The 25,420-nt window shown below is 41.3% G+C and overlaps 1 protein-coding gene across 4 annotated transcripts in view; it reads right to left on the bottom strand.

Moving 5' to 3' along the window:
- Positions 1–123: 123 nt before the first annotated feature.
- Positions 124–25,420, bottom strand: part of DCAF8 (DDB1 and CUL4 associated factor 8) — a 39,861-nt gene continuing 14,564 nt past the window's right edge. For 3 of the 4 annotated variants that reach the window (XM_054563051.1, XM_054563053.1, XM_054563052.1), the window contains exons 4-14: positions 22,284–22,954; positions 21,172–21,312; positions 19,911–20,005; positions 15,511–15,621; positions 9,979–10,051; positions 9,468–9,525; positions 8,846–8,953; positions 7,362–7,492; positions 3,445–3,564; positions 2,885–3,001; positions 124–2,116 (exon numbers count right to left, since the gene is read on the bottom strand). In XM_054563051.1, the coding sequence (XP_054419026.1) occupies positions 2,000–2,116; positions 2,885–3,001; positions 3,445–3,564; positions 7,362–7,492; positions 8,846–8,953; positions 9,468–9,525; positions 9,979–10,051; positions 15,511–15,621; positions 19,911–20,005; positions 21,172–21,312; positions 22,284–22,954 (1,742 nt within the window). In that variant the 3' untranslated portion in view covers positions 124–1,999. Of the gene's footprint in view, positions 2,117–2,884; positions 3,002–3,444; positions 3,565–7,361; positions 7,493–8,845; positions 8,954–9,467; positions 9,526–9,978; positions 10,052–15,510; positions 15,622–19,910; positions 20,006–21,171; positions 21,313–22,283; positions 22,955–25,049; positions 25,266–25,420 lie in introns of those variants that run through there. The other variant, XM_054563054.1, reaches the window with a different exon arrangement.

The raw sequence follows: 25,420 nt of genomic DNA, 5'->3' as shown, positions 1-25,420 counted from the left end.
TCTCCAGTTGGAGCCCAAGCACTGGAATACAGATACGCCTGACTTCCCAATACTGCAGTAAGGGTAGGGCCAGGCACCGATATCGGACGGAGCGAAAATAGCCCATCACAAATGAATGGCCCACATATCACACACAGCAGCAGTCGGGGAAAAAAGCTTTACTAAGTGAAAATATACAACAAATTCCAGAGTGCATGGTTTTTAGCCCACTCCATCACCTACCCCATTAGAAACAGGAACACAGATCACACCGTCACCACACATCCCCTACCTCAGAAAGGAAGTGCAGCAGCTAACTCTGATATGAACTGCTAGGAAAAGGGGCAAGAGGGAGGAGTGTCTGGGAATTCCATCCTTTCACTCTTCCTTCCTAGCCTGTTTAGTAGAAATGACTGTCTTAGGATACAGAATTGCTGGTTGGGAGTGCAAAGAAATAGCAGCAAAAGCATTTAAGGGCAAGAATTCAACTGGGACTTTCATATTCAGTGACCAGTGATAAGACAGGTGTCCAAGACCCATCCACCTTAATCAATCCTCAGATTAGTGACTTGTCCCTCAATCACAAGATATCAAGGATGTGGATAAGGAATAAAGTCAAACGCAGGAGGTCTTTTCCTATGTATAGTCTTCCATTTGGAAGAGAGTTGTTGTGGGCTTGGATGGTATAAAGAATCAAGCAGCTCAAAAAAAAAAAGGGGGGGGGGAGCTAGAGCTAAGAGTGAGTGTCTTCTGCAACACACAGTACTAGAAGAGACAGTCTGCAGCGGCAGGACGATTCCTGAAGTCAAAGTTCAGTCAAGTTTTACGGATGGGCCAGTCTCTGGTGAGAAGAGCTACCTGGGAACCCCCACAAGACTTACAGAGAGGTAGGAGATCTGAGGCAAAGAACTGAAAGCAATTTCTTGTTTTCTCAACCCCAAAACCGTAAGAGGGAGGGAGGGAAGGGGAAAATTGAGGATCCTTCCATTCAGGAGCCCCTTTACAACCCAAGGGGTAAGTCCCAATCTCTCAACAGCAATACACAGTGGGTAGGCGGACCCCAGGTATCACCTCTACATCATTACTCTCCCTCACTCTTTCCTGTGAGCCCGTTTCTTGTAAGTCATAGAGAATATGTAGGTATTTAAACTTTAATAATTTTAACATGATACACCCAAGTTTGACTTGCTTTTTAATATATTTATAGATATAAAATTAGGCCTCTAACAGTGATAGGGACAGGGAGATTGCTGCCACCAAACAACCTTTTTTTAAAGTAACAGAAGAGGTAAAACCCTTCCTATTCTTCCTCCACTTCTGCCCCTCCTCCCACCAACCTCCCTCACCAGACCTATTTAGGTGATGGGATGAAGAGAAGAGAGTGAAGGATACATAATCAAGTGCAAAACACTGTGATAAGTATGGAGTATGAATGGGCAGAAAGGAAAGTGAAGAGTGTGGGATGGTTAGGGGCTCTAAGGACTTCCCAGTAAAACAGGGTCCTGGCGGGGCGGGGGAGGGGGTGGAGGGGTGGGGATAACATAACTGTCATAGATTTTTTAAAAATAAAGGGGAAAAAAAGGTCAAAAACCTAAACCAAAGAGAGAGTGGCACTTCTACTACCACTACTACTCTGGCTCCTTGGTACTGAACAGCCAGTTATATCCCCAACCCCCGCCCAAGAAACAAGGGAGATTAAAGAAAAGGAAACCCCATTCCCTACCCCAAACCAGTTAACAAAATAGGCTCCCTCTACCCCGTCAAAAGGCTTTGGGGAGAGGCCATTTCTGCTGAGTCTTATGCACCTTTCCATGGAGCCCAATTCCAGGGCTCAACCCCACTCCTAGATACTCTGTAGATTCACTCTTCTCTGGTTTGTCCTTCTCCTGGGATGTTTTTCTTTTATCTAAAGCAAAAAGTCCAAAGTGCGTTTCTGCTGAATGAAGGGCCTAAGACAGGAAAGGGCTCCCAGGCAGGATCAGGTTGGCAGCCCCAGCCCACCCCTCCTGGGTGTGAGGCCTCAGGACGGCATGCACTGCACCCGGTCGGGGCCCTCCTCCTCGTCCGAAGTGTCTGAGGAGCTGGGAAACTCATCAGAGTCTGCGTCTGTGGCCCCGACCCCAGGATCTCGCCAGCGCTGTAGAATGGGAAATGCTTGTTAGGTAACTGCCTTGGAATGACAAACCCGTTAGGTCTTAGTTATATAATTCAGATGCTCTAGGCCAGGGGTCAGAAGAATTTTTCTTAAAGGGGGAGAGAACAAATACAGGGTCCGGCACAAACAACGCACCTTTTTTATGAGCTGGTAATCTATACTAAATCTTTTATTACAAAATCATAAGCATGTAATTCTTTAACATAACAATATTACTCAAGCACTCCAGCACACCATGTGACATTTTAGGTGAAATGGTTAAACAGCTGTCCATCTTGCGTGAGACATCCATGTACCCTACCAACTACACTCAATAACGTTACTTCTGCCAGACCCTGTATTTTTCATACATTTGTCATAACTATGTAACTCTTGTGTGGCCGTGTTCCAATAAAACTTTGTTTACAAAAACAGGCAGCAAGCCAAGTGTCATCGTTTGCTAATCCCTACCACAGGCTTCTTCTGGCACGAGAGGGAAAACAGAAGGGTCATCCTGAGACTTACTCCTTCTTAACTCCTTCCCTCCCCATGACCGTGCCTTAAGAAGACAGCACTGTGCATGCGTGCCAATGGAGAACAAAAAGCAGATACCACCCATTTCTGCCAGTGGCTCTTGCAAGGCTACCTCAGGGCTATGATGGGAATGGGGGACAGTGACTAGGAAGCCCAACCAAGACCACCTGATTCCTCCTTAAAGCAGTGAGGAGGTGTGCACTGCAACTTGGGAGCTCATTTCCCACTCCAGCTTACCCGGTGATGGCGTCTCTGTCTCAGGTGATGCATGAGGAACCAGAGCATGTGGCTATCAAATAGGTCAGTGTGGTGCAAACTATCTTCATCCCGCTCCCGCTTGTTCTTTTTAATCACCTGGAACAAAAAAGGGTTGGGGATGTGGTGGGTATGTCATGAATAGGACCCTGGACCTGATCAGAAGAGGCTGGTGTTCTATCCCAATAAAGACTCCCCTTAGGAGTTAAGGTTAAGGTGAAGTGGAGCTAGGTTAGATTAGGAAAGGGTGCCCCAGGTCTATCCATTAAGAAGGTGGGAGGTGGCTTTAAATAGAATAATTCTTCCTAAAAATGTCCCCTATCCTCAATCTAGCATGAACTAGAGGCACTTCAAAGCTTCCCGCTGGAATGGGACTGTTCCTAGAGAGGCAGGGACAGCAACATGTGTGGGAGGGGAGGGTGTTAAGAGTGGTTGCCTTTAAATAAATGGGCAGCCAGTTATTTCTTCCTATGACAAGGAATGCTCCTAACAGTATGTAGATAAGTAGCACGAAGAAAAAACATCTGCGGTCAGCTACTTACATCCTTTAACCCTGTAAGCTCTGTGGATGCTTCAGCTGTGGGTGCCCAGATCTTGACATCATGGTCTAGGCCGCTGGTTGCCAGCACAGGCAGATGAGGGTGGGGCTCAAGACAGTTCACCTGGTCAGGAGGAAAGGGAGCACAGGCTCAGAGGTATGTGGGAATAGGGTTTAAAAACCACTACTCACCTTGAGTCAAACAACTATCAGTCAGGGCTGAGGAAGCTACTGGATAGGCAGGCTCATTCCTTATGAGGCTAAGCCAAAGAGCCCTGGAGGTAGCAGAAACCCTGGACACAGCCTGGGTATAAAAGCAGGCCCATTTCTCATTTCCTAAGTACAAGTGAGTGGCCTCATCCCCAGACATAGCCCTAGGGGTGGGCAAGTGACTGGCTAAGCTCACTGCTGGCCTCAAAAAAAGGCAACGGGGTCCGGATGACCTCATTCGCTACCAATTCCACAGTTCCCAACTTGCCCAAGGCTGGAAAAAAATCATCTCAGGTGCTGTCACCAAGGGGCAAATGAATTTTTAAAAATGAAGAAAGCAGCAGCTGCTATTGAGCCCCACAGAAGATTCAGAACAATTACATTCACTTGGCACTGTTTACTTGAACTGGAGGGAAGGCACAGGCTGGGAAGAGGCCAAGGAGGGAGTTGTTGGGTAGTGGAGGCACATTCATATCTGCTTGGGAACCCTGTACATAATCAGGGAACAGCATCCTGATACCTGCCCTGAAACCACAGTAGGCTTATCTATAGGGTGGCAGAGTATTACCAGGGTACCTTCTTGGGGCACCCACCCACAGTCTCAATCTCAGCACCCTCTGGGTGTATTCACTGAGCAGAAGAGATGAACTAGGGCAGGCAGGCCTCTGCCTTAGGCAGCTTCCTCCGGTCAAAAGGCCCCCATGCCCCTTGTGGTCTGCCTTGGAAACTTCAGCCTTCCTAACAGGGCAGGGCAGCTACCATCCCCACCAGAAGTGCTGGTCCAGATTTAGCTGCTAAAACATCTTTTATTTAGCCTTTCAGTCAGATGAGGAATAGACAGGAAAGGCACCCAGAATGAAAAAGGCACCATGCATCATTGTGCCCGACCTAGCCTCGCAGCTGGCCTACCATCTAAGAAAACAACTACTGGCAAAAAGCCTCTCTCAGTGCTCTCTGGACCAACCTTCTCTGCCTCGCCTGACCTTGCAGAGCAGCTGAGGGGAAGCTGTGTCCAGCATGGAAAATAAAGTGGACCTACAGACTCCAATCTTTTTTGTCTTCCATTTTACAAATAAGCATGCTCAGAAAAGAATGAAGCTAAGTCTGAGCCTATGAGTAAAGTAGAAACCCCATTTCCCTTCTTTTCCTTTTCTCACTCCACATTTTTATATGGAGTATAGGTCACTACAAAGTTTATATTTGGGCTCCTTCAGGCAGTGTTTGAGAGGTTCCAGTATCTATAACATGAAGAGGCACTAGACAGAAGCTCTACTGCCCAGGAATATTACCAAAAGATGCATGAGAACTTATACATACAAACAGAACTCAGTCACTGACCTCCTGATAAGTCCCTTACCCCTTTACTCTGACCTACCTCTGCTTGAACATGTGAATAAATTAAAAAAGCACAGTGAAGAAATTCCTTGAAACTTAATACTAAGGACAAAGCCAATGGCAAAAGGAACAAGAAAGTAAATTACATATGGTATACCTAGGTTGGAGACTGCTGAGGGAGTCAATAGAGAGCTTCTGGGCCAAGGTGCCAAGACTTTTCCTGTCAATAATGCCTGAGCAGAGAAAAGAGCTGTGGCCTTTTATGACTTGGCTGGGAGGTGTGGGGAATGGGATGAAGCAGCAAAATGCTTTTTGGAAAAAAGATTGTCCTTTAACATCATCTCCCACCCTTGTCCCTGAATGGGGACAAATAAAGGACTAGCGTTTGAGCCAAAAAACGAAGTCAAGAGACCTAGGCAAATGTGGATGATAACTTCTAAGATCCTTCTGGTCCTAATATTCTACTTTATGATCCAGAACTGCTATCAGTCTGCACTGAGGCTGGTACTTGGTGATCCCACTGCTGGGAGGTTAGGACAAAACAAAACAAAACAAAACAGAAGGAGCCAAGTGAGGACCACGTGGATCATTCAGCTTATAGAGGCAAGAATAAGCCAGGAAACTCACTTTAGGGTGCAGTCTCTATACATCTTGGTCTAGTCTCTCACTCTTATGACCACTAAAACTCAGGCCTGGGACCCGCCCAAATCCAAGCAATTGTCCTCTCCACCTGAGCATCAAGATTAATCATCAAACCCTAATACTGGCTAAGCTGAAAGCAAACTGGCCTGTAAAGTGACTTTGGAGACTGGGTAAGCGCCGCTCTGCATCTCTCTGGAACAGAATTCAAGACAGTATTTTATGATCAAGAAAGGATTCACTAGCACCTTTTGACTTCCTCTGACTACATGCCTACTGTAGAATTCTCATTAAGACTCCTTTATTCCTGGTTTGTTCACTGCAGATGATAGACAAGGACTTAACAGTAGAAAATGAAAGAGGTGACAGTGAGACACACCTTCAAGTTTTAGATTCCTCTCCACTTACACTGGGGCCATAGAAGCCTTGGATTTATACTGGTTCCAGGTCCCAAAACTTTAGAGGAAACCAGAAGGAAATCTCAAATAGCCTCACACCAGGGAAAGACAGACACAGAAAGAATGGGATTCCGACTGCAAGAAACCACTCTAAATTCTAACACCACTCTCTGGATAAACCTCATCAAGAGATGGCTGGGCTCTTTACAGCTTCCCACAGCTTAGAAGGATGAAAAGGAAGTGAGAGTAAGCTGTTTCAGCCACTCCTTACAGGCTCTTAATCAGACTCTCTTGCACAATCAGTAAAATGTAGTCTCTCCAACTATCTCACATCTTTTGTGGTCCAGAAACCTTGTAAGATCTTCAGCCCCCACTGAATGGGTAGGAACAATCATTGAGTGGTCTTAAGCTGTTTTTCCACAAACTCTTAATAGAATGGAATTAAGGTTGATGGAAAAGAAACAGTTTCTCAAAAAAATGAAAAAGCAAGCTATGTAACTCCTTCATGAGTATGGGTCTTAAAAAAATATATCTATGGTTAGCTAGCTACATCTTAAAGAGTTCACCATGCTTCACTCCCCAACTCATAATCCTCATGCTTCCTTTGTGTCCTATCTCCATGGAGGTTGTCTGGGACATTCAAAGGACACGAAAACTGTGATGTGATCATGGTTTGTACTGCAAGCTGCTCATTCTTAAGAAAAAAATGTTTTTGCCATATTTGCTCTCTCCCTATGTATATACATTACATGTCTGTATCCATTTGAATATAAGCATGACAATTCATCTTTAAATACTTACTATGTATCTCATAAGTACAAGGATATTCTACATAAATAGAATACTACCATCATATCAAATAAATTTAAAAATGAATGCTGCATTATCTAATATATAGAACTTTTCCTGATTTTCCCAATTATCCAAAAAATGTTCCAACTATATCCATTGATCCAGAATCTAGTTAAGATCACTACTTAGCTACTTGTAAAATATGAGACAGGGAGACAGCTCTGGCATTATGTAGGATGGTGTCCCTTCAACTCTAATGCTTTTCTTCTGGAAAAGGTCCATGCCTAGAGACACCTCACTCAGGCCAGAGGTTCTTCCCTAAGATCCATTTCTCTTTTCAATAAACCATGTATTAAGTGGCAGAAAACAGGAAAAGAAAGAAAATATCCTATTGAAACCTCAGCACTCCCAGACCACCTGCCTTTGAGCTTGCTAGCCCTCTAAGACATGGTATCATGTTGTCACAGTGAGAATTCAGAGGCCCTGCCAAAACCTACCTTAATGACTGGAGAGTAGGGAGCCAGCCAGCTTAGCATACCATACTCACCACGCCTCCCTTGTCCCCCTCCATGAACTGAATGATCTGGCAGGATGATTTCTCCCAGAGGAAGATGTGCCCACAGTCACTACCGCTCACCACAAACTCACTCTTGGGGCCATAAAAATTGACGCCTTTTACTGAAATGATAAATGAGAGAATAAACCACATGATGGTTGGCATCAGGCCTATATATATTTGCCTCATAGGAAATTTAGTTACCTACCAACTCTAAAATAGCTAAGAGCCAAAGAAATTCCTTTGATTTTCACAAAACAATCAAGGGAATATGCATGTTCCACCGTCATAACAAGAATCATTCCAGTCCCAGTGACTATTTCTATTCTCTCAAAGAGCTCTAAGGGCTAAGGAGTTGGCAGTCCCTCAGCAACAGCCTAAGTTTTATTCTATATCCTACTGAGCAACCACAGGCCTCACTAATACCTTACTCTCCCAACCTGAATTGCCCCAGCTCTGTCTACTCCTAGACAGCACTGTCCTTTGCCCTAGAATTATCCTTGAGATATGTACTCGATTGGTACCTTGCCAACGCATCCTGGGTCATTAGCTGACCTGAGACTGATGAAGTACATGTCACAACTGCCTATAGAAGCATCTGAACAGTTCTTGTTACTAAGATTCTTGCACAATAAGGCAATACTCTCTGAAATTGGTGAGACAAGCAAGGAATCCTTACTACAATGTCCAGTTCTTTACCACATGAGACTGGCACTCCTCCTTTTCTTGCCCATGGACTAGATCCAAGTACAGGTTTTCCACTCTCTTCTCAGCTCAAGAAAGAAAAGGGAAAATAATTGCTCTCTCCAAGTCAAAATTATGACAGATAACTGTTAGGAGTGGTAACAGATAACGAAGAGGAGTGACTCCCTAAGTTTTCCGTACATAAGACTCTAGAGTGCTTTTAACATCCCAATCAGGTCATACTCCATACCAATTAAATCAGAATGCCTGGGGGCGGGAGCTAGGCACGTATTTGAAAAGAATTCAGGTGACTCCACTATTCCACAAAGAACAGAGAGAACAAAAAAAAGGCCAATTGTTATTGCAAACTTGGGTAAGATACTACACCATTCCTCCTCTGCCTCATTTAAAAGAATCTCTTCCTCCTCCCTAGAGGTACAAGTTCACGTTCTTTTAAGTACTTAAGTACCACCGACTGAGGAGGCTTTCCTGGACACCCTAACAAGCCTTTCTATTCTAAGTTACCTGAAATCATAAGAAAAATAGTCCAGTCTCCTCATGCTCAAACTAAATAATGTCACTGAAGTGATGAGAGACTCCCCTCCAGCCCTCTCTCCTCTGGCACAGGAGCCACCGCAACTCCGGCTCAGTGAGGAGTCCCCTCCCACCACCTTCGCTGGTAGGCACTCTCCTGCTCCTCTAGGTAATTCCTATTTGCAGAACCTCAGTGAGACGCTGTGGTTCTCCGAACTAACAGACTTGGGTACAAAAACCTAGAAAAAGAGCCTCACCTGTGGCATTATTTCTGTGGCCCTTATATCTCTTTACATACTGGGCCCCATCACTGTGAGAGGAGTTGAAGAGATAAATGTCTTCATCATTGTAACTGGCCAGGAGCTCTGCCAAGAACAAGCACACAGCAGTGAAGGCAAAGGCTGAAAAAAGCTGAGATCAGGAGCTGGGGGTTGGGGTGGGGCTTCTTGCCAGTAGTGCCCCCTCCTAATTACCCAGGTATATGACGCCCATCTTACTCAGTTGGAAGAACAGACAAGTCAGGTGTCTCAAGTAGACTAGGAACACGCTGCCAACCCAGGGGTAGCAGAATGCTCAAGATCACACCCATTAACTTAAGAATGAGTCAAAGGCTTAAGAACCAGCTCAGGCGTGTAGTCTGGACTTCAGGACAGGCCCTGCCAAATCTGATCTGCAGCATTCTGCAAGTGATACCTGGCATCTCCACGGGTCATCTGCTGTATCTTCCCACTGTGCGCTCACCATCAGCAACTACTCCCCAGCTGCTCCATTTGGAGCTATAGCACAGTGGTGAGCACTGGAGGGCACATGCCTCACTGTTCAGCAGCTCCCTAGACAGAGGGGGCATGCCAGCCTAGGAGCTGGGCCCTGCTCACGTACCTGTGCCGTCGTGGCTGTACACAAGACAGGTGATGTTTGCTTTGGACTCACTGTTCACCTGCAATAAGGAGCAGATACTGACTGATGCCCCACCCCACCCCCATTTGTTATATTGTCTTCAAGAAACAGATTTTCCTTCAAACTCCCCTATATTTTCTCCCAGAGTCTGAGAGAGAGAGAGGAGTAAAACTGACGAAACATGACCATCTCTGGGGCTTTCTACTGGCTGTTTTTTGCATTTCAGCCATTTTATATAGATATTATCTCATTAGGCCTTACCCTGATGGTACAAGGCATTTATTCCTATTTTGTCAGTAAGAAAACTGTGGCCAACAGAGGTGAGGTGAGGTGACTGCCCAGTATAATAAAGCGGGTAGGTGGTGGAGCCAGACTTCAAATTCAGGTGTCTGACTCAAAAGTTCAAGCTCCTCTCACCATACCAACAAGTTTGGGGGTAACCCTGGGGTTGAATCAGGGAAGCCTAAAGCCACTGGCTCTTCACGAATCTTACCAGGTGATGAGGACAGAATTTCTTGAGTACTCCATTGTTCTCATTCTCATCAATTTTCCTCTGGTCATAAATCCTGTGGTGGAAGAAGTAATGAAGATGTCAAAAACTTACAAACTGATCCCTTGAAAAAAAGCCACTCAATGTAGTGCAGGAACAGCAGCCCAGTGGATCAGGACAGATGAAGGACACTATCTAACCAAGCCTGAAGGTCTTTCCCTCTTCTACCCCTTTTCCAAACCCTAATGCTTTTATTCAGCCACTTCAAGTGGTAATCCTCAGTTATATCAGTTTGAAGTGGCTTATCTCTCTCCTCAGCTTTTGTATCACTTACTGTTTATTTTCACAGAAATAACATTATCATATAGCTTTTTGTGTGTATGCTACCTTCCCAATTGGGTTTATTACTAACAAGCAGAGACCATACCTTATATAAGTCAGTAGATCTGCAATCCCTTCTTGAAATATTACTTGGCCAGTTCTCCCTATTATACTGCACAACTATTACAAACCACAACCTGTATTTCAAGACTCTCTCCTTGCTTCATTTTCATCAAGCATCAAACTACCTTCACCTTCCCTCATCTCTCTAATCCAAACTTTAATCATTCACTCAAATTTTTATGACACATATTATATACCAAGTATTATGCTAGGTGCTAGAAATACAGTGAAGAATAAGACAGATCCAATCTCTTTCCGCACCCATCATTCTCCTCCAATCTCAGAGCCTCCACAGCTGCTCCTATCTCATCCCTCCAAGGACTTTAATTAGTCCATTCTCAACTTCTTCCTCATCACTGTCTGCTCAGTTTCTAAAAATCCTCCTCCTACTCACTGTCCTTTCCTATTACTATTTCCGCCCTTCCCCTGGCAGTAAAATTATGAAAGGTGTAATTTACAGTATTTTCACTCCTCACTCCTTATTCACTTCTCAAACCATTCCCATCTAGCTTTGGCCCTCAACTCACCACTGAACTTCTCTGGCTAAAGTCATCAGTAAGCTAACTGCCAATGCCAACGAGACACTTTTCAGGCCCTTCTCTATTGTCCTGACATGATTTGTTATTCCTTCCCCTGAAACTCTTTCCTTGATATCCCAGTACTCCTTAACGTTGTTCCTGGGGTTGTTTTTCTCTGTCTATCCCTTAAATGCTGACATTCTCCAGAAGTTTGGAACTAAGTTCTCCTGACTCTATATAAAAAACTTCTAAGCTAGCATCTAAGTAGTATGTGAACATTCAAAAGCTGTGCTTCTGTGCATTTTCCAGGGTGAAAAAATATCATAGTTTTCTTTATATTCTCAAATAGATCAGAGACTCAAAGGGAGGTGAAAGAGAGAATTCTGATCAACACTTTCCATCAGTGATCAAATTCCATTATCAATGCTTTAACTACAACCTATATTAGGACATATGTCTCATAAATCTGTGTCTCCAGCCCAAACTTATTCTGAGCCCCAGACTTCTGTCTATGTACCAACTGAATGTTATGAGATGCCCAAAAGTAAACTCATTCTCCTTCTTCTAAAACTAAACTCATTCTAAACTTACCCTTTCCCCTGAATCTCTGTTACTGGCATTATCCTAAATTTAGGTGGCCAACCCAGAAGTCAGGCCCTTTCTTTCCTGTAGAGCTAATTTCATTCCTGTCAGACTCCCTGGATATATTTCTTGACTATATCTGCTTTATCTACCCTTAATTAATTTTCACTCAGATGATATATAGTATCCTTCTAAACCAATTTCCTTACTTATACTATCACCAGAATTATGTCTAAAATGTAAAACTTTCTATAAATTTCCTGCTTTAAAGTCTCTTTAGCAATTTTGTACTTTCTGCTAAAAAGTCTAAACTCCTTAATATGGCTGCCTACAACTACTATTCAAAGATTCCATACATTATACAAAAAACAAGACAACAAATAAAAGCTATGTTTCCTTGAAAAAAATCACATCTTGTTATTTTACCTCTAAACATATTGTATCCTCTACCTAAAATACTAATTTCCCATTTGTCTTTCATATGTCCTCTGTGAGGAAGATCAGAATAGTGAAATGGTTTCTACTATACTTAAGGCGTCTGATCTGAGTTCAAATACTAACTCTGCCACTTAATAGATGAGTAATACTGGGTGTATTACTTATTATTTGCAATCCTTATATATGTTTCTCCAGAATGCTCTTTGAAAGAGAATCTGTCTAGCTAAGTGTGTATCTAACACATAGCAGATGCTCAGTAAATGCTAGATAAATAAATGATTCAATATATGTCTCTATTCTCCACAATCCATTGTTTAATACCCTGCATAAACAGAATATCCAGGTAATAGTTGCTAAATTATTGCTAATAATAGTTGCTAATAGAAAGAAAAGAGGAATAGGGACCTGGCTGGGTAACTCAGTTGGTTAGTGTTGTCCCAATCTGCCAAGGTTGCAGGTTCGATCCCTGGTTGGGTACATGCAAGAATCAACCAATGAATGCATAAATAAGTGGAACAACAAATCGACATTTCTCTCTCTCTCCCCCTCTCTAAAATCAATAAATTTAAAAAAAATTTTTTAAAAGAGGCACAGGAGAGATCTGGCCACGATGGAGGCATAGGTAGAGATGCTTCGCTTCCTTGCACAACCAAAAGGCGGTTAACAACCAGTTTAAAAACAAAAGACAACCAGAAATGCCAGAAAATCAAACTACATGGAAGTCCAACAATCAAGGAGTTACAGAAACATTCATCTAGATTGGTAGACGGGGTGGAGACGGGAAGAGAGGGCACAGGGGTAGCAGTGGCTGGTAGCCAGGGGCAAGCGGATAAGCCAAGAAGAACAACAGAGGAGTGAAACAGACTGCAAAACCCAGGGTTTCAGTGTGGAACACTAAAGACTCAAACCCCTGGCTATAAAAATCTGTGGGAGTTGCGGCAGTGGGAGAAACTCTCAAGTCTCACAGGAGAGTCCATTAGGGAGGCCCACGAGGTCCTAGAACAAACACAAACACAAACACACCCATCTGTGAATCAGCACATGAAAGGGCACAATCTGTTTGTGGGAAGTGAGGGAAGTGACAGAAAGTGGGGCGAGAGCCAAGCAAGTGGCATTGCTCCCTATCTGACCCCTCGCCCACAGACAGTGCCACGACGCCACTAGGCAGCGAAGGTTGCCCTGCCCTAGGAAATACCTACAGCTCCGCCCTCTACAACATAACAGGTATGCTGAGACAAAGAAATATGGCCCAAATGAAAGAACAGATCAAAAACTCTGAAAGAGAACTAAGCAATGAGGAGATAGATAACCTATCAGATACAGGGTTCAAAACATTGGTAATCAGGACGTTCACAGAAGTGGTTTGGTGGTTGAATACAAAGGTGAAACAGAGTAAATAGTGAAGGGTATGCAAAGTGATATAAAGGAAAATATACAAGGAACCAACAGTGAAGGGAAGGAAACTGGGACTCAAATCAGTAATTTGGAACGAAAGGAAGAAATAAACATCCAACTGGGACAGAATGAAGAAACAAGAATTCAAAAATATGAGGAGAGGCCTAGGAACCTCTGGAACAACTTTAAATGCTCCAACACCCAAATCACAGGGGTGCCAGAAGGTGAACAAGAAGAGCAAGAAACTGAAAACTTATTTGAAAAAATAATGAAGGAGAACTTCCCCGATCTGGCCAAGGAGATAGACTTCCAGGAAGTCCAGGAAATCCAGGAAGTCCAGAGAATCACAAATAAATTGGACCCAAGGAGGAACACACCAAGACACATAATAAAAAAGTTACCCAAAATTAAAGATAAGGAGAGAATCTTAAAGGCAACAAGAGAAAAACAGAGTTACCTACAAAGGAATTCCGATAAGACTATCAGCTGATTTCTCAAAAGAAACCTTACAGGCAAGAAGGGGCTGGAAAGAAGTGTTCAAAGTCATGAAGGGGAAGGACTACAGCCAAGGTTACTCTTTCCAGCAAAGCTGTCATTTAGAATGGAAGGGCAGATAAAGTGCTTCCCAGATAAGGTCAAGTTCAAGGAGTTCATCATCACCAAGCCCTTATTATAGGCAATGTTAAAGGGACTTATCTAAGAAATAGAAGATCAAATACTATAAACAGTAAAATGATAACAAACTCACAACTATTAACTGAACCTAAAAAACATCAACAGAAACTAAACAAACAACTAGAACAGGAATAGAATCACACAAATGGAGATCACATGGAAGGTCATCAGCGGGGAGGAGGAGGGGGAGAATGGTGAGGAAAGGTAAAGGGAATAAGAAGTACATGAGTAGGCACAAAATAGGCAGGAGAAGGTTAAGAATAGTATAGGAAATGGAGAAGCTGAAGAACTTATATGTATAACCCATGGACATGAAGGGGTGAGGATGCTGGAGGGGGTAAAAAGGGGAGAAGAAAAACCAGGACAACTGTAATAGCATAATCAATAAACGATACCTTAAAAAAAAAATAAAAAAGGAAAAGGAGACTATTGTATTACCAATTACTGCTGTTCAGCAAATATGTATTAGCTGATAATCAAATTTTTTCTTTCTAAATTAAGTCTAAATCACAGCTCTCAAATGTCACTAAGCCATCATAAACTTCAGGAAGTCAGCAAATAAACAATATTTAAATACTTAATATTTTGGCGTATGAACTATTCTGTGTTCCTCAGTATCTAATGCTCTTTGTCCTTCTTTATGGGGAATTCCTTACCTTTCTTCCCCTTTCTTATAAATAAGATTAATTTCAGAATATACTTACAAAAATGTACTCTCATTTAAAAGAAGATAATACTTTTCACCCATCATCAGGGAAAAAAAAGTCATTCATTTTTCTAGTGATTCTCTCCCTCCTCCTTTTAAAACTGATAATCCCTCAGCAACAACAAAAAAATTATATATATATATATATATATATATATATGGTGTTAAAACAGGCCAATTGGATACGGATGAGACGCAGTTTGTGGCTAAAGGCCAGAAGGAAACTAAGTGGTAAACCTGGGGATTGAATCCATGAATTCTGTTTTCTTTAGGATATATACATCAATAGCCAGTGTTACAACAGATATTCACAGTAAGAAAAATATCACTACAGATAAAGAAAAGTGGTTGAAAACAAAGGGAGCCCAAAATACTGAGTTCACACCTAGTACTCCCAAGTCAAATCATTTCTGTATCTGAAACCAGCATTCAAAACTTCTATGCATGTTAATTTATATATAAAAAATATGGAAGATATTTACTAATACAACACTTGCTAATAAACTTGGGTTTCTGCCTTAGCTGCTATGTGGGGACATTGGTCAATTCATCAAAGTTCTTTAAAACTTGACAATCCCTACATTAAGCCATCCCTCAGAAATTATTACATTAAGGAGAATACCTTACAAGGGGCTAAACACTTTTGGAAGAGGTTGAAAACCTCAAGATAGTGGTTAATGGATTCCTAGGCAATTCAGACCTTTCCACATAGATACCTGGTAGTACACAATGCATCAGCGTTTCAAACTGTCAAAGACAGAAGAGCCTCAGACTCACCTTACAAACTGATCTCGTCCACCCACTGCAAACTGGTGGGTATTGGCAGGATTCACATAGATAGTATAGAGCCCCACTTTCTTCTCCTTCTCTTTTGTCACCACCAGCTTCCTTTAATAGTAGAAAAGCAGAAAAGTTATATTCTCCCAAAGATACAGATGGTCGTGGCAAGTGAGAGCACAGAGAGTAATGTTTGTTTGTTTTACACATAAGAAGACAAAACCATCTCCACATACATTGCTAAATGCTACTTTGGGTGTGGAAAAAAAATGTAGTGAAGTCATTTTTCTGGTATTCCTCAAGAAGCGTTAAGTTAAAGATACACGAAAGTATTGCTTCTCAGGTGGTTCTCAGTTTAGATGGAATCCAACTCAATAATCAATCATTAAATAGACAATAATACCCATGTCTTCCCACCCTTCATTCACACATAGATATTCCTAAGCATCAGTGAGCAGGGAGTGAGGGGGTTATGAATCACGTACTAGACAAAAAAAGACCATAAAGGTCAGAGTCTACCTCCTAGATTCCAAAAGAGTGTTACTTAAAATTCACTGTTAAAAATGGGGTGGAGCAACATCTTAATATGCCAAGGTTGCAGGTTCAATTGCCAGTCAGGGCACATACAAGAAACAACCAATGAATGCATGAATAGGTGGGACAACCAAGTGATGTTTCTCTCTCTCTCTCAAATCAACAAAACAATGTTTTGTTTTGTTTTTAACGCACACAGCAGAATGACAAACCAGTTTTCTAGCACTGGGGCAATCCAAAGGGAAACAGCACTCTCCTTCCCTTATCTGAAGCAAATCAGGAGAGGAGGTTCTTATGAAGATTGCTGTTTGTTTTTTAAAAAATATTTTTACCTTTAGAGTTAACATACAATATTACGTTAGTTTCAGGGATAAAACCCTGTGATTAGACATTTATACAACTTATGAAGTGATCACCCTGAAAATAGCTGTTTCTAAGGCTGAAAATAATTTCTAAATTATTCTTCTGGTTGTATCACCAAAAAATGGGACTCCTTAGGAGGGCATGGGACCCTAAATAAATGCTATGAAAGTTCAGAGTTTTAGCCAGAAACTGATGTTAGCCATAATTTGTCCCAGCTTAGAGGTAGCACTATGAATATGAATATTCTTCCCAGATCTAACTGTCCAACAAGTCAAATATGACATCATAAAGATCAGTAAATCTACAAAAAAGGAAAGACGTTAAAAGAAAGAACTGGGCTTTAGCTTTCATTTGTAATCTAAGCTTTTGCTCATTTCTTTTGCTATGAAAACTGAAAGAAATAGAATCACAAGTTTCTCGTACAAAAAATGATTTCAGCATCTCCTCTACATATGGCCAGTCACTCTAGCCTAGAACAGCTCCAGGCAAAGGGGAAAGATTTTATATGATTTACAATTCTCTGCAGTTTTATTAGCCCTGGCCATGTAGCTCAGTTGGTTTGAGCGTTGTCCTAACATGCCTTGCAAGGTTACAGGTTCAATCCCCAGTAAGGGCATATACAGGAGTCAACCAATGAATGCACAAATTAATGGAACAACAAATCACTCTCTCCCCCTGCCTCCCTGCCCCTTCCTCTCTCTAAAATCAATTAAAAACAAAAACTGCAGCCTTCCATTAAAAGAATAGTATACATAGGTCATTAAAAATGAATGTTATTAAGAAAAACACACACCCTCAAAAATACTAGGCAAAAACAAAATAAAAAAGAGTTTAAGGAATAGAAAGAGATCATGTTAATGGAGTTTCTGACAGGGAAAAAGTAGTAGGAGCAGAAGCTGCTCCTTTTCATAGGACTATTCAGCAATTTGGATTTTCAGGAGAGGGTCTGAAAAATATAAAGGTTACCATGTGGAAGCAAAATGAAGAAACTGTGGGGATTGACTATGAAGTAATGGCTCCACTGTCATGTAATTCTGACAAAGAGCTCAATCTTTTCATGCTGCAATTTATTTACCTCAAACAAAAAATTCTCTCTCCTAATGGATAAATACACAGAGTACCTTAAGCTCTCTGAGGAACATGCATTCAGTGGTGCTATAAAAATGATTAACCATGGCACAAAGAGGCAGCACATGAAACCATATGAAACAAATCCACCAAATTTTGTCTTAAAATTTGCAGGGTTTTTTTTAATCCTTACCCGAGAATATGTTTTGGTTTTTTTTTTTTAATTGGTTTGAGGGAGGGAGGGAAATAGCAATGTGAGGGAGAAACACCTAACAGGTTGCCTCCCATACATGCCCTGACTGGGCATCAAACCCACCTTTTGGTGCATGGGATGATGTTCCAACGAAGCCACCCAATCAGGGCAAAATTTTCAGTTTTTTTAATGAGCAGGTATGTTCCAGCAAAAATGGAAAAATAATTACAGATCAGACCAAAAAATTCCTTTGAAGAATACTTCAAACTGGCTTCCACTGGCTTAAGGAATATTCATCCACAAGCTCCAAGTTGAACTCTTTTCCTAAGATGTTAGCCAATTTCACCTGCTTCCAAAGACTCAACTACGCAAAAGACTCATATACGCAAAAGAAAAATTCCCCTTTGCCAACTCCATATAACAATGCCTGGCTATGACCTTCACATTCAGCCCCCCATTTCATTCCAGACTTCTACTACTTCTTCAACCCCTAAAGCAAAACTTTTTTGAAGGCTTGCTCTCTATTATTTCTTATTCCTTAAATACAGATTTTGGCCCTTCTCCTATGTTACTCCTTTTAGTTTCTATCCCATCTATCATCTAGAGCCATTGGTAATCTCTCAGCCAGGCTTTCTGCTATCATTCCATTACAAATTCAATAATCTGCCAAAGTTGTGTACTGTGCTCATTACTAGAACCAGATTCCCAAATCCTTGCAGCCTAACAGTAGTTTTCCTCTGACTCTGATCCACAGGGTAAGATCTCATTCTGCTTCACAATTTTCCACCAGAGTAGACCAAACAAACTCATATCACTTTTGCATCTTTGCCCTTCCTTTCCACTCTTGAAAACTTGTTAATGATGTTCCACTATCATCACAGAACCATAGAACTTTCGAAATGAACATAATAAACATCATTCATTTCAAGAGATTAAATAATTTTCTCAAAGCTAAGTAACTGCAGGCTAGTACTAGAAGGCAGAGCCCTTGTCATCCAAGCCTGTTCCCTTTCAAGTATAAACCCAGTACCTCCCTCTTGCATTTATATAAGTAATCAGTAAATCTTTTCTGCCAGCCCAAAAACATTTCTATCACTTAAGCAGTTCTTGAAATTCTTCCACAATCTAGATGACTTTTTCTATACTTATGTCTAAAAATAATCAGCCTTAATATTAAATTCCCTAAATTAACTTATACTATTTTACCTGTTTACTATGTAAATCAGTGACATCTCTTACTCAATATCGGTATTGACATACGAGATTTGTTACAATAATTTTTAAGACAATAATTAATGTAGATACTACATAAACAAGATCATGGTGAAATAAACTGTGGTATGCAAATGTTGTAATGTATATGTCATGGTTAAAAATAAGGTAGGTCTTTATGGTATGACAGAGAAAGATCTCCAAAATACATTACAACATGAAACAAGCAAATGCAGAAACAGGTATGTTTCTATCTACAGGTTTATATATACATATAAGTAATCCCATTAACAGGGAAAAGTGTATGTGTCTATATTAAGATACATAAAGGTGTGCAAAAAGGATTGGAAAGGTATACAAAATTTTTGACAATGATTACCAACAGTCAGAAAAGTCTGGGGCAGAGGTGGTGTACATGAGAGAGCATTTACATTTTGTCCATATACTTTATTATTTGAATATCCTGTGTGCATGCATGCTTGCGCGTGTACGAGAGAGAGACAAAGACACATATTCATATCCCACGGACTGCTTAGATCCAAGTAAGATGCTATGATATCACACAGCTAAGAAAGGATATAATTTACCCTTGAGTCTCAAAGTGATATAGAAATGAACCTGTGATATGAGCTACCAATATTTTTGTTCAAAATTTATCATTGAATTGTTTACATGTTTTGATATGTAATTGAACTGAAAATTATATAGGACCATTATCTCTAAGCTGCTCTGTAGAGTAATATGCTTCTTATGGGTAAGTTGAGCAGCACCCAAGTGAATGAAGAGTTATTAAAGCTCACATATAATAAGATAACTGAACCTTGCTTTGGAAATAAAGTTGGACTGAATGGTACTTCATTGCTGACAAATGAGTAACAAAGAAGTAAGATATTCCCCTAAACCCTAATCTGCTTCTCAATGACACAAAGAGACCATTCTGATGGATCAGAGTTGAGCATTACCTAGGCCACGTGGAATATTTTCCAGGCCAAGAGGTCCAGTTCTGTAAAAGTATTATTGCTATACTTACGAAGCTGGCCGGTCTTGTCTGAGGTCAATGGTGAAGACAACTGCATCTTCACCTGCAGATAGAAATGTACAGGGAGAGTCTGGTTCCAGGGCCAACTGGAGAAGAAAAAAGGGATAGGATGAGGTTTCTAAAGATTAGAATTAGAGGTTATCTAGTTCATTCCTTTATGTTAAAAAAGGGTTGCATTTAAAACATCTCAGCCAGAGAAAATGTCTACCTCTTATTGTTATAAAATTCCAGGAAAGGAGATAATTTTATAAGCCCATCCTCTCTTGTTCTATGTAAATTGCTTATAGCTTGTTTACCCTACACAAGTTGAAAGGACAGATGATTTGCTATTTTAACTAAGTCCCCAAGGAATTTAACAGCGATACCAAAGGGAAACATCAGTCATTAAGGCTCATAATCAAATAAAATCAATTCCACACTCGCAGGTTGGGAAAGAGATGGTGTCCAAGTTTCAATTCCCTATGTCTTGGTTCTTGAAATTAGTTATTTAGTGGGTTGGAAGTACACCTGAGATTCAAAGAAATACCTAATTTTCATATTGCCTGAGCCATCTGGAAAAGGGTACTCCAAGTCCACCTACATTTGTTTAAGCTTTTTATGAGAGGACCATCCTCTTTCCATGACATGGAAAGACATGGTACCTACTTTAAGACTAGGCAGCTTCTCACTGGCTGCCACTATGACTATTTGGTTTATATTCCAAACTCTAATGTGAGGAAGCAACAACTAGCACCTTGAACTGTTAATAAGATGTTCCAAAGAGGATCAGAGTGAAGTCTGAAGGTTTGGAAGGCATAGACGACCTCAAAGATATCCAAACTAACTATGGTTCATCTTAGGAATTAAGTATAATCAAATAAATAAATGCTGCATGTGCAAGATCAAAAGATCTCTCAAATATCTGCCTTCCAAGAAATTCAGGATGGTAGCTGCTCTTTCTCTCTTCTTATATACAAATCTTAGCACTAAAAGAAGGGCAGCAGGTGACTACAATAAACAGAGATATGCCCTGAACGGGTAGTTTGGTTGATCAGAGCATTGTTTGGGTATGCCAAGGCGTGGGTTTGATCCCCACTCAGGGCACATACAAGAAGCAACCAACGAATGCGTAAATAAATGGAACAACAAACTGATGTTTCTCTCTAAATTCAATAGATTGAAAAGTTAGAAAAATATATAAACAGATACAAGAGGGCCTTGGTGAGATCCACAGAGCTGGATTGCACTTCCTTTGGGGCAAGGACTGACTTACCTTGTGGGATGCTCCCTTATGCTGGGCCACACGCTTTGTATTCTTGCAGCACTGTGTGGCAGACAACTCTGCTACCCGCACCTGCCCATCACGGGCACACATGGCCAGGGTAGAATCACCACTGTTAGGAAGGAACTTTGCCTGTGTTTTTAAGAATGAAGAAAGGGACACACAAAAGAAATTGAGGAGGTGAATTTGAGAGAAAAAAATATAATGACAACCTCAACTCACCCCCTTTTGTTTCACAACAGCTGAAAACTTAGCTCACCAACTCCAACTGGTTAAAGTCTAATTTCTTCCAAGAGTTAAAGGAGAGGGAGAGAAAAAACTTCTCTGATATAAGAGAGCATTTCAGTTGACTCTGGAAGGTTGAACTAATACAGGGTTAAGTGCTCAGGTGAACTAGGACTCTACCTACCAAGGAAGAAAAGTAAAGGGAAAAAAAGAAAATGCTATTTTGATTCAGTTAGTAAATATTAATTTGCACTGTACAAAGAAAGAGGAAACAAGAAGGGATGTTGGGGAAAGAGGGAACATATTTAGGAATAAACAGCCAGTATCAATATATGTACTGCACTGATGAGTAAAATCCCCAGAGAATAACAACAGTATTAACTTTTACCAAGTGTTTACTAAGTACCAGGCATGATTTTAACTGCTTAGCTTCTACTGTTATTTAATCCTCATAACCGTGTATGATAATAGTTCTATATTATAGATAAATAAACTGAAGACAGAGGTTAAATAACTGGACCTAAATCATGAAACTAGTAAAGGGTAGGGCCAGGATTTGAACCCAAACAGCCTGGCTCAATAGTCTCTGCTCTTATACTACATGCCTCCTACCAGGGCACATATAGTACTTTTCTGATTATTTCTAAGCACCCTACTTATAATGAGACTTTTACTAATCTTGATGCTCAAGGAAAGAAAAGCTTGCCATAGATCTTGCAGTGTATATAACTCCTCCAAGGCATTATGAGAGCCAACATTGGACTGAGTCTGATATCTAATTCCTGCAACTCACTACCACCTCCCACTACAGGCAACAGCTCATATTTGTCTAACTCATGTCTGATTTTCTCAATTGCTATTCTGCTCCCTTGCCTCACCTGGAAGACATTGCTTTTGTGGCCACTCTCAAAGTCCAGTACCGGCTGCCGCCGCACCCAGTCCCAAACCACCACTTTCAGGTCATCGCTGCCACTGGCCAGCCAAGTTCCACGCTGATTAAAGTGCAGGGTATTGACACAACCAGTATGGCCCTCAAGCCCATGCTGCAGGCGGAAACGCTGCACAAAGACTCTTGCCCCACAAGCTTCATATACAAAGCGGGAACTTGAACCCAGCTCCCGCTCCCGAAGGGCAGGAAGGGCTTGCCAGCGAGGTCGGGGAAGGGCTGATGTCTCCGAGGACACCCAGTCCTCCAGGGCCTGCTCATCATCTGATGAGTCCTGGTCACGGTTGGCCCGCTTGCGCTGTACACGACGCCGAGGATGTTCTTCTTCCTCCTCCTCTTCCTCCTCCTCTTCCTCTGAGCGATCATGGACTTGGTTTTCGTCATTGATGGAGTAATGCCCAGTGTCCTCCATGCTGTCAGAGTCCTTGTCTTCACCTGAGCTCTCTGTATCTGTGTCTCGACTTTCTGTGCTGGTGCGATTGGGGCCACCATCATCCCCTGTCAAGCTCAAGCTCAGGTCTGAGGCCTCCACTTCAATGCCTGAGGATGTCTCCCTCCCCTCTTCAGCTCCAGACATCTCCTCTGGACTGCTAGACATGCTTCCTGCATGTAAGTGAGAAATGAGTCGGTGAGGAGGGAAAATAGAAGGAAACAGGATAGTGATCAGAAGCATTTCCCCACCTTAGTCTAAGAAATTGTAACATCAAAAGACCCAGAAACCAACTTTGGTCCAAGTGTTTTTGTTACAAATGCTTATAAAAACTATCTTCTTAGGGGGAATCTTGGAGAAGAAACTGAAAACATTAAGATCAAAGACACTCACAAATAAAGGTACTTCAATAGAATTGAAGAAATGCAGAACCTAAGAGTACAATAAACTCTGAAGAGACAAAGCACTGACAGCCTATATGAAAGCATACTTGATACAACTACCTTAGGCTCTGTTCTGCTGGATGGGCATCCATTAGTTACAGTAAATTATTAAACTAAATATAAGAAAAAGAAAAAAGCCATCCCTGCAAGAACTGGCATAGCCATCTTCTTAGAAAAGGACAGAAAATAACTGATTAAAATCACTCTGACAGTAGATGAGAGTTGGACTTCCCATTTCAAGAAAGCACCATTACTTCCTGACTCCTAAATTTTAAAGTTTCCTTCCCCACCATCTTAGAAGTCCACCAAGAATCCAGAAGTAAGTAGGAGACACAAGTGGAAATTGTGATCATTTGAGTAAGTTCTGGCTCACTTTTTGCTAACTTATGTACTGACTTATTTCCATTAATTTAATAATTTTAATAATAATTTTAGTTATACAAACTGAGACAAAGTTCTGTCGGGAAGCATATGTAAAAATGATAAAAACGGTACTACAGTGGAACCTGAGAAGAAAGTTCACCATCTTCTAAGTTCACCATGTTGGTAGTTATAAAATAGCTGGGTCATATTGAATGATCTATCATCTACAATTAGATATAGCATTCTCCTATTAAAAAACAGCCAAATCAAATCCCAATAAGCACTTGGCAATGTTCTAAGAGCTACAACTTCCAACTTAAGGTCAAGATGTGAAGGAAGGGAAATGACCTTCTCTTCTTAGGTGACAACAAATTTTATCTTGCCAGAAGCGAACGCTGTTAGGAAAGGCAGGCCAGCTATGGTTGATTCTGGTATGAGTTATTCAACTCCAATACTACACAATGTTTAAAAATTCAAAGACCTGGAGTACCTCACTACTTATTCATCTGGATTAGAACAGTAATTTCTGAAAATCTTTGCAGCAATGGAACTCCTTTTCCAATGAACTCTTCAACAAAACCCACATATAAGCAGCTCTTTAAAAACAAAACAAAACAAAAAAAAACACCTCTAAGAGCACAGCATGAGAACAATGAGGCTACAAACTGGAAGATAAAGGGGAACAGTACAGCATTTTGCTCCTACAAGGAATTGCTGGAACTGCTATATAGCTGAGAAAGATTAATAATATGGTTTTAGAAATGCAATTCGGTTTAAGGTTTGGAGTGGTGAGAAGGGATAAAATATCACACCTATACTTCTGTGGAAACGGAAAAATAAAAGGTCAGAACCCCTAGCATTCATTGTTAAAATCATAATTAAAAAATTACAACAACTTTGAGGCCCTATCACATTAACAGAAAGGCCAGAGTATATCTCAAGCTCAGCAGGAGGACCCTAATAGTCAACGATCAAGATCTAGCTCCAGGGGCTGGGAAATTTTTCTTCTGTCAAGGGCCAGATAGCAGCAATTTAAGGCTTTACAGGCAACATGGATCTCTGTCACAGCTACTCCATTCCACTGCTGTAGCACAAAAGCAATCATAAATACTATGTAAATAGTGGGGCATGACTGTGTTCCAATAAACTTTACAAAAGCAGGGGCAGACTGGACTTAGCCTGCAGGCTGGACTTGGCCTACAGGCCATAGTTTGCCAATCCCTGATTTAGCCAATGGTCAAACTCCAAATCAATTCTATACCTCAAATCCCTCTAGAATGCTATGTCTTGCAGCTAAGCCCAGTGAAAAATCTGAACCACTTTCCTTTACAGAAGATAAATGGCAGTGGTATGAAAAGAATAACGGGGCAATAAAATAGCATGTTGAAAAATCTCACTTTCCCCTCCTTAATTTCATTATTTTGCCAATCACATCAACTAGAATTTAGCCTATAATCCTGACCTGCAAGGTGCTGAGGAATCTGCCCAACTGTATCCAGTTGACGGATGTTTCTCTAGTTCTGAAGTTCGCTTAGAGCTGAAGCATTGGTTGAATAAACCAGGTAGTAGTTAAATCTGTCATAATCTTGAAATCCTGCCTTCAGATCTGTACTAGAGACAATGATTTAACATTTGGCAGCACTGGTAAAAGAAAGGGAGGAAAGGAAGGCAGGGAGAAAACTCCATTTCCAGTTGGTTTAGGTTATAACTTCATCTCTTATGTAACTAATAATCTCTATCAAACTATGATCTACCACGGAAAGAGACTTCTCTTTATTACCAGGGAACCTCAACTTCCCAACAACTCTCTTCGTCCCATTACCAACTGGATTT

Source organism: Pteronotus mesoamericanus, unplaced genomic scaffold (assembly GCF_021234165.1).
Source record: "Pteronotus mesoamericanus isolate MK-2021 breed Mesoamerican mustached bat unplaced genomic scaffold, CSHL_Meso_final scaffold_705, whole genome shotgun sequence".
Taxonomy (NCBI): Eukaryota; Metazoa; Chordata; class Mammalia; order Chiroptera; family Mormoopidae; genus Pteronotus; species Pteronotus mesoamericanus.
This window is presented reverse-complemented; position numbering and strand designations above follow the sequence as displayed.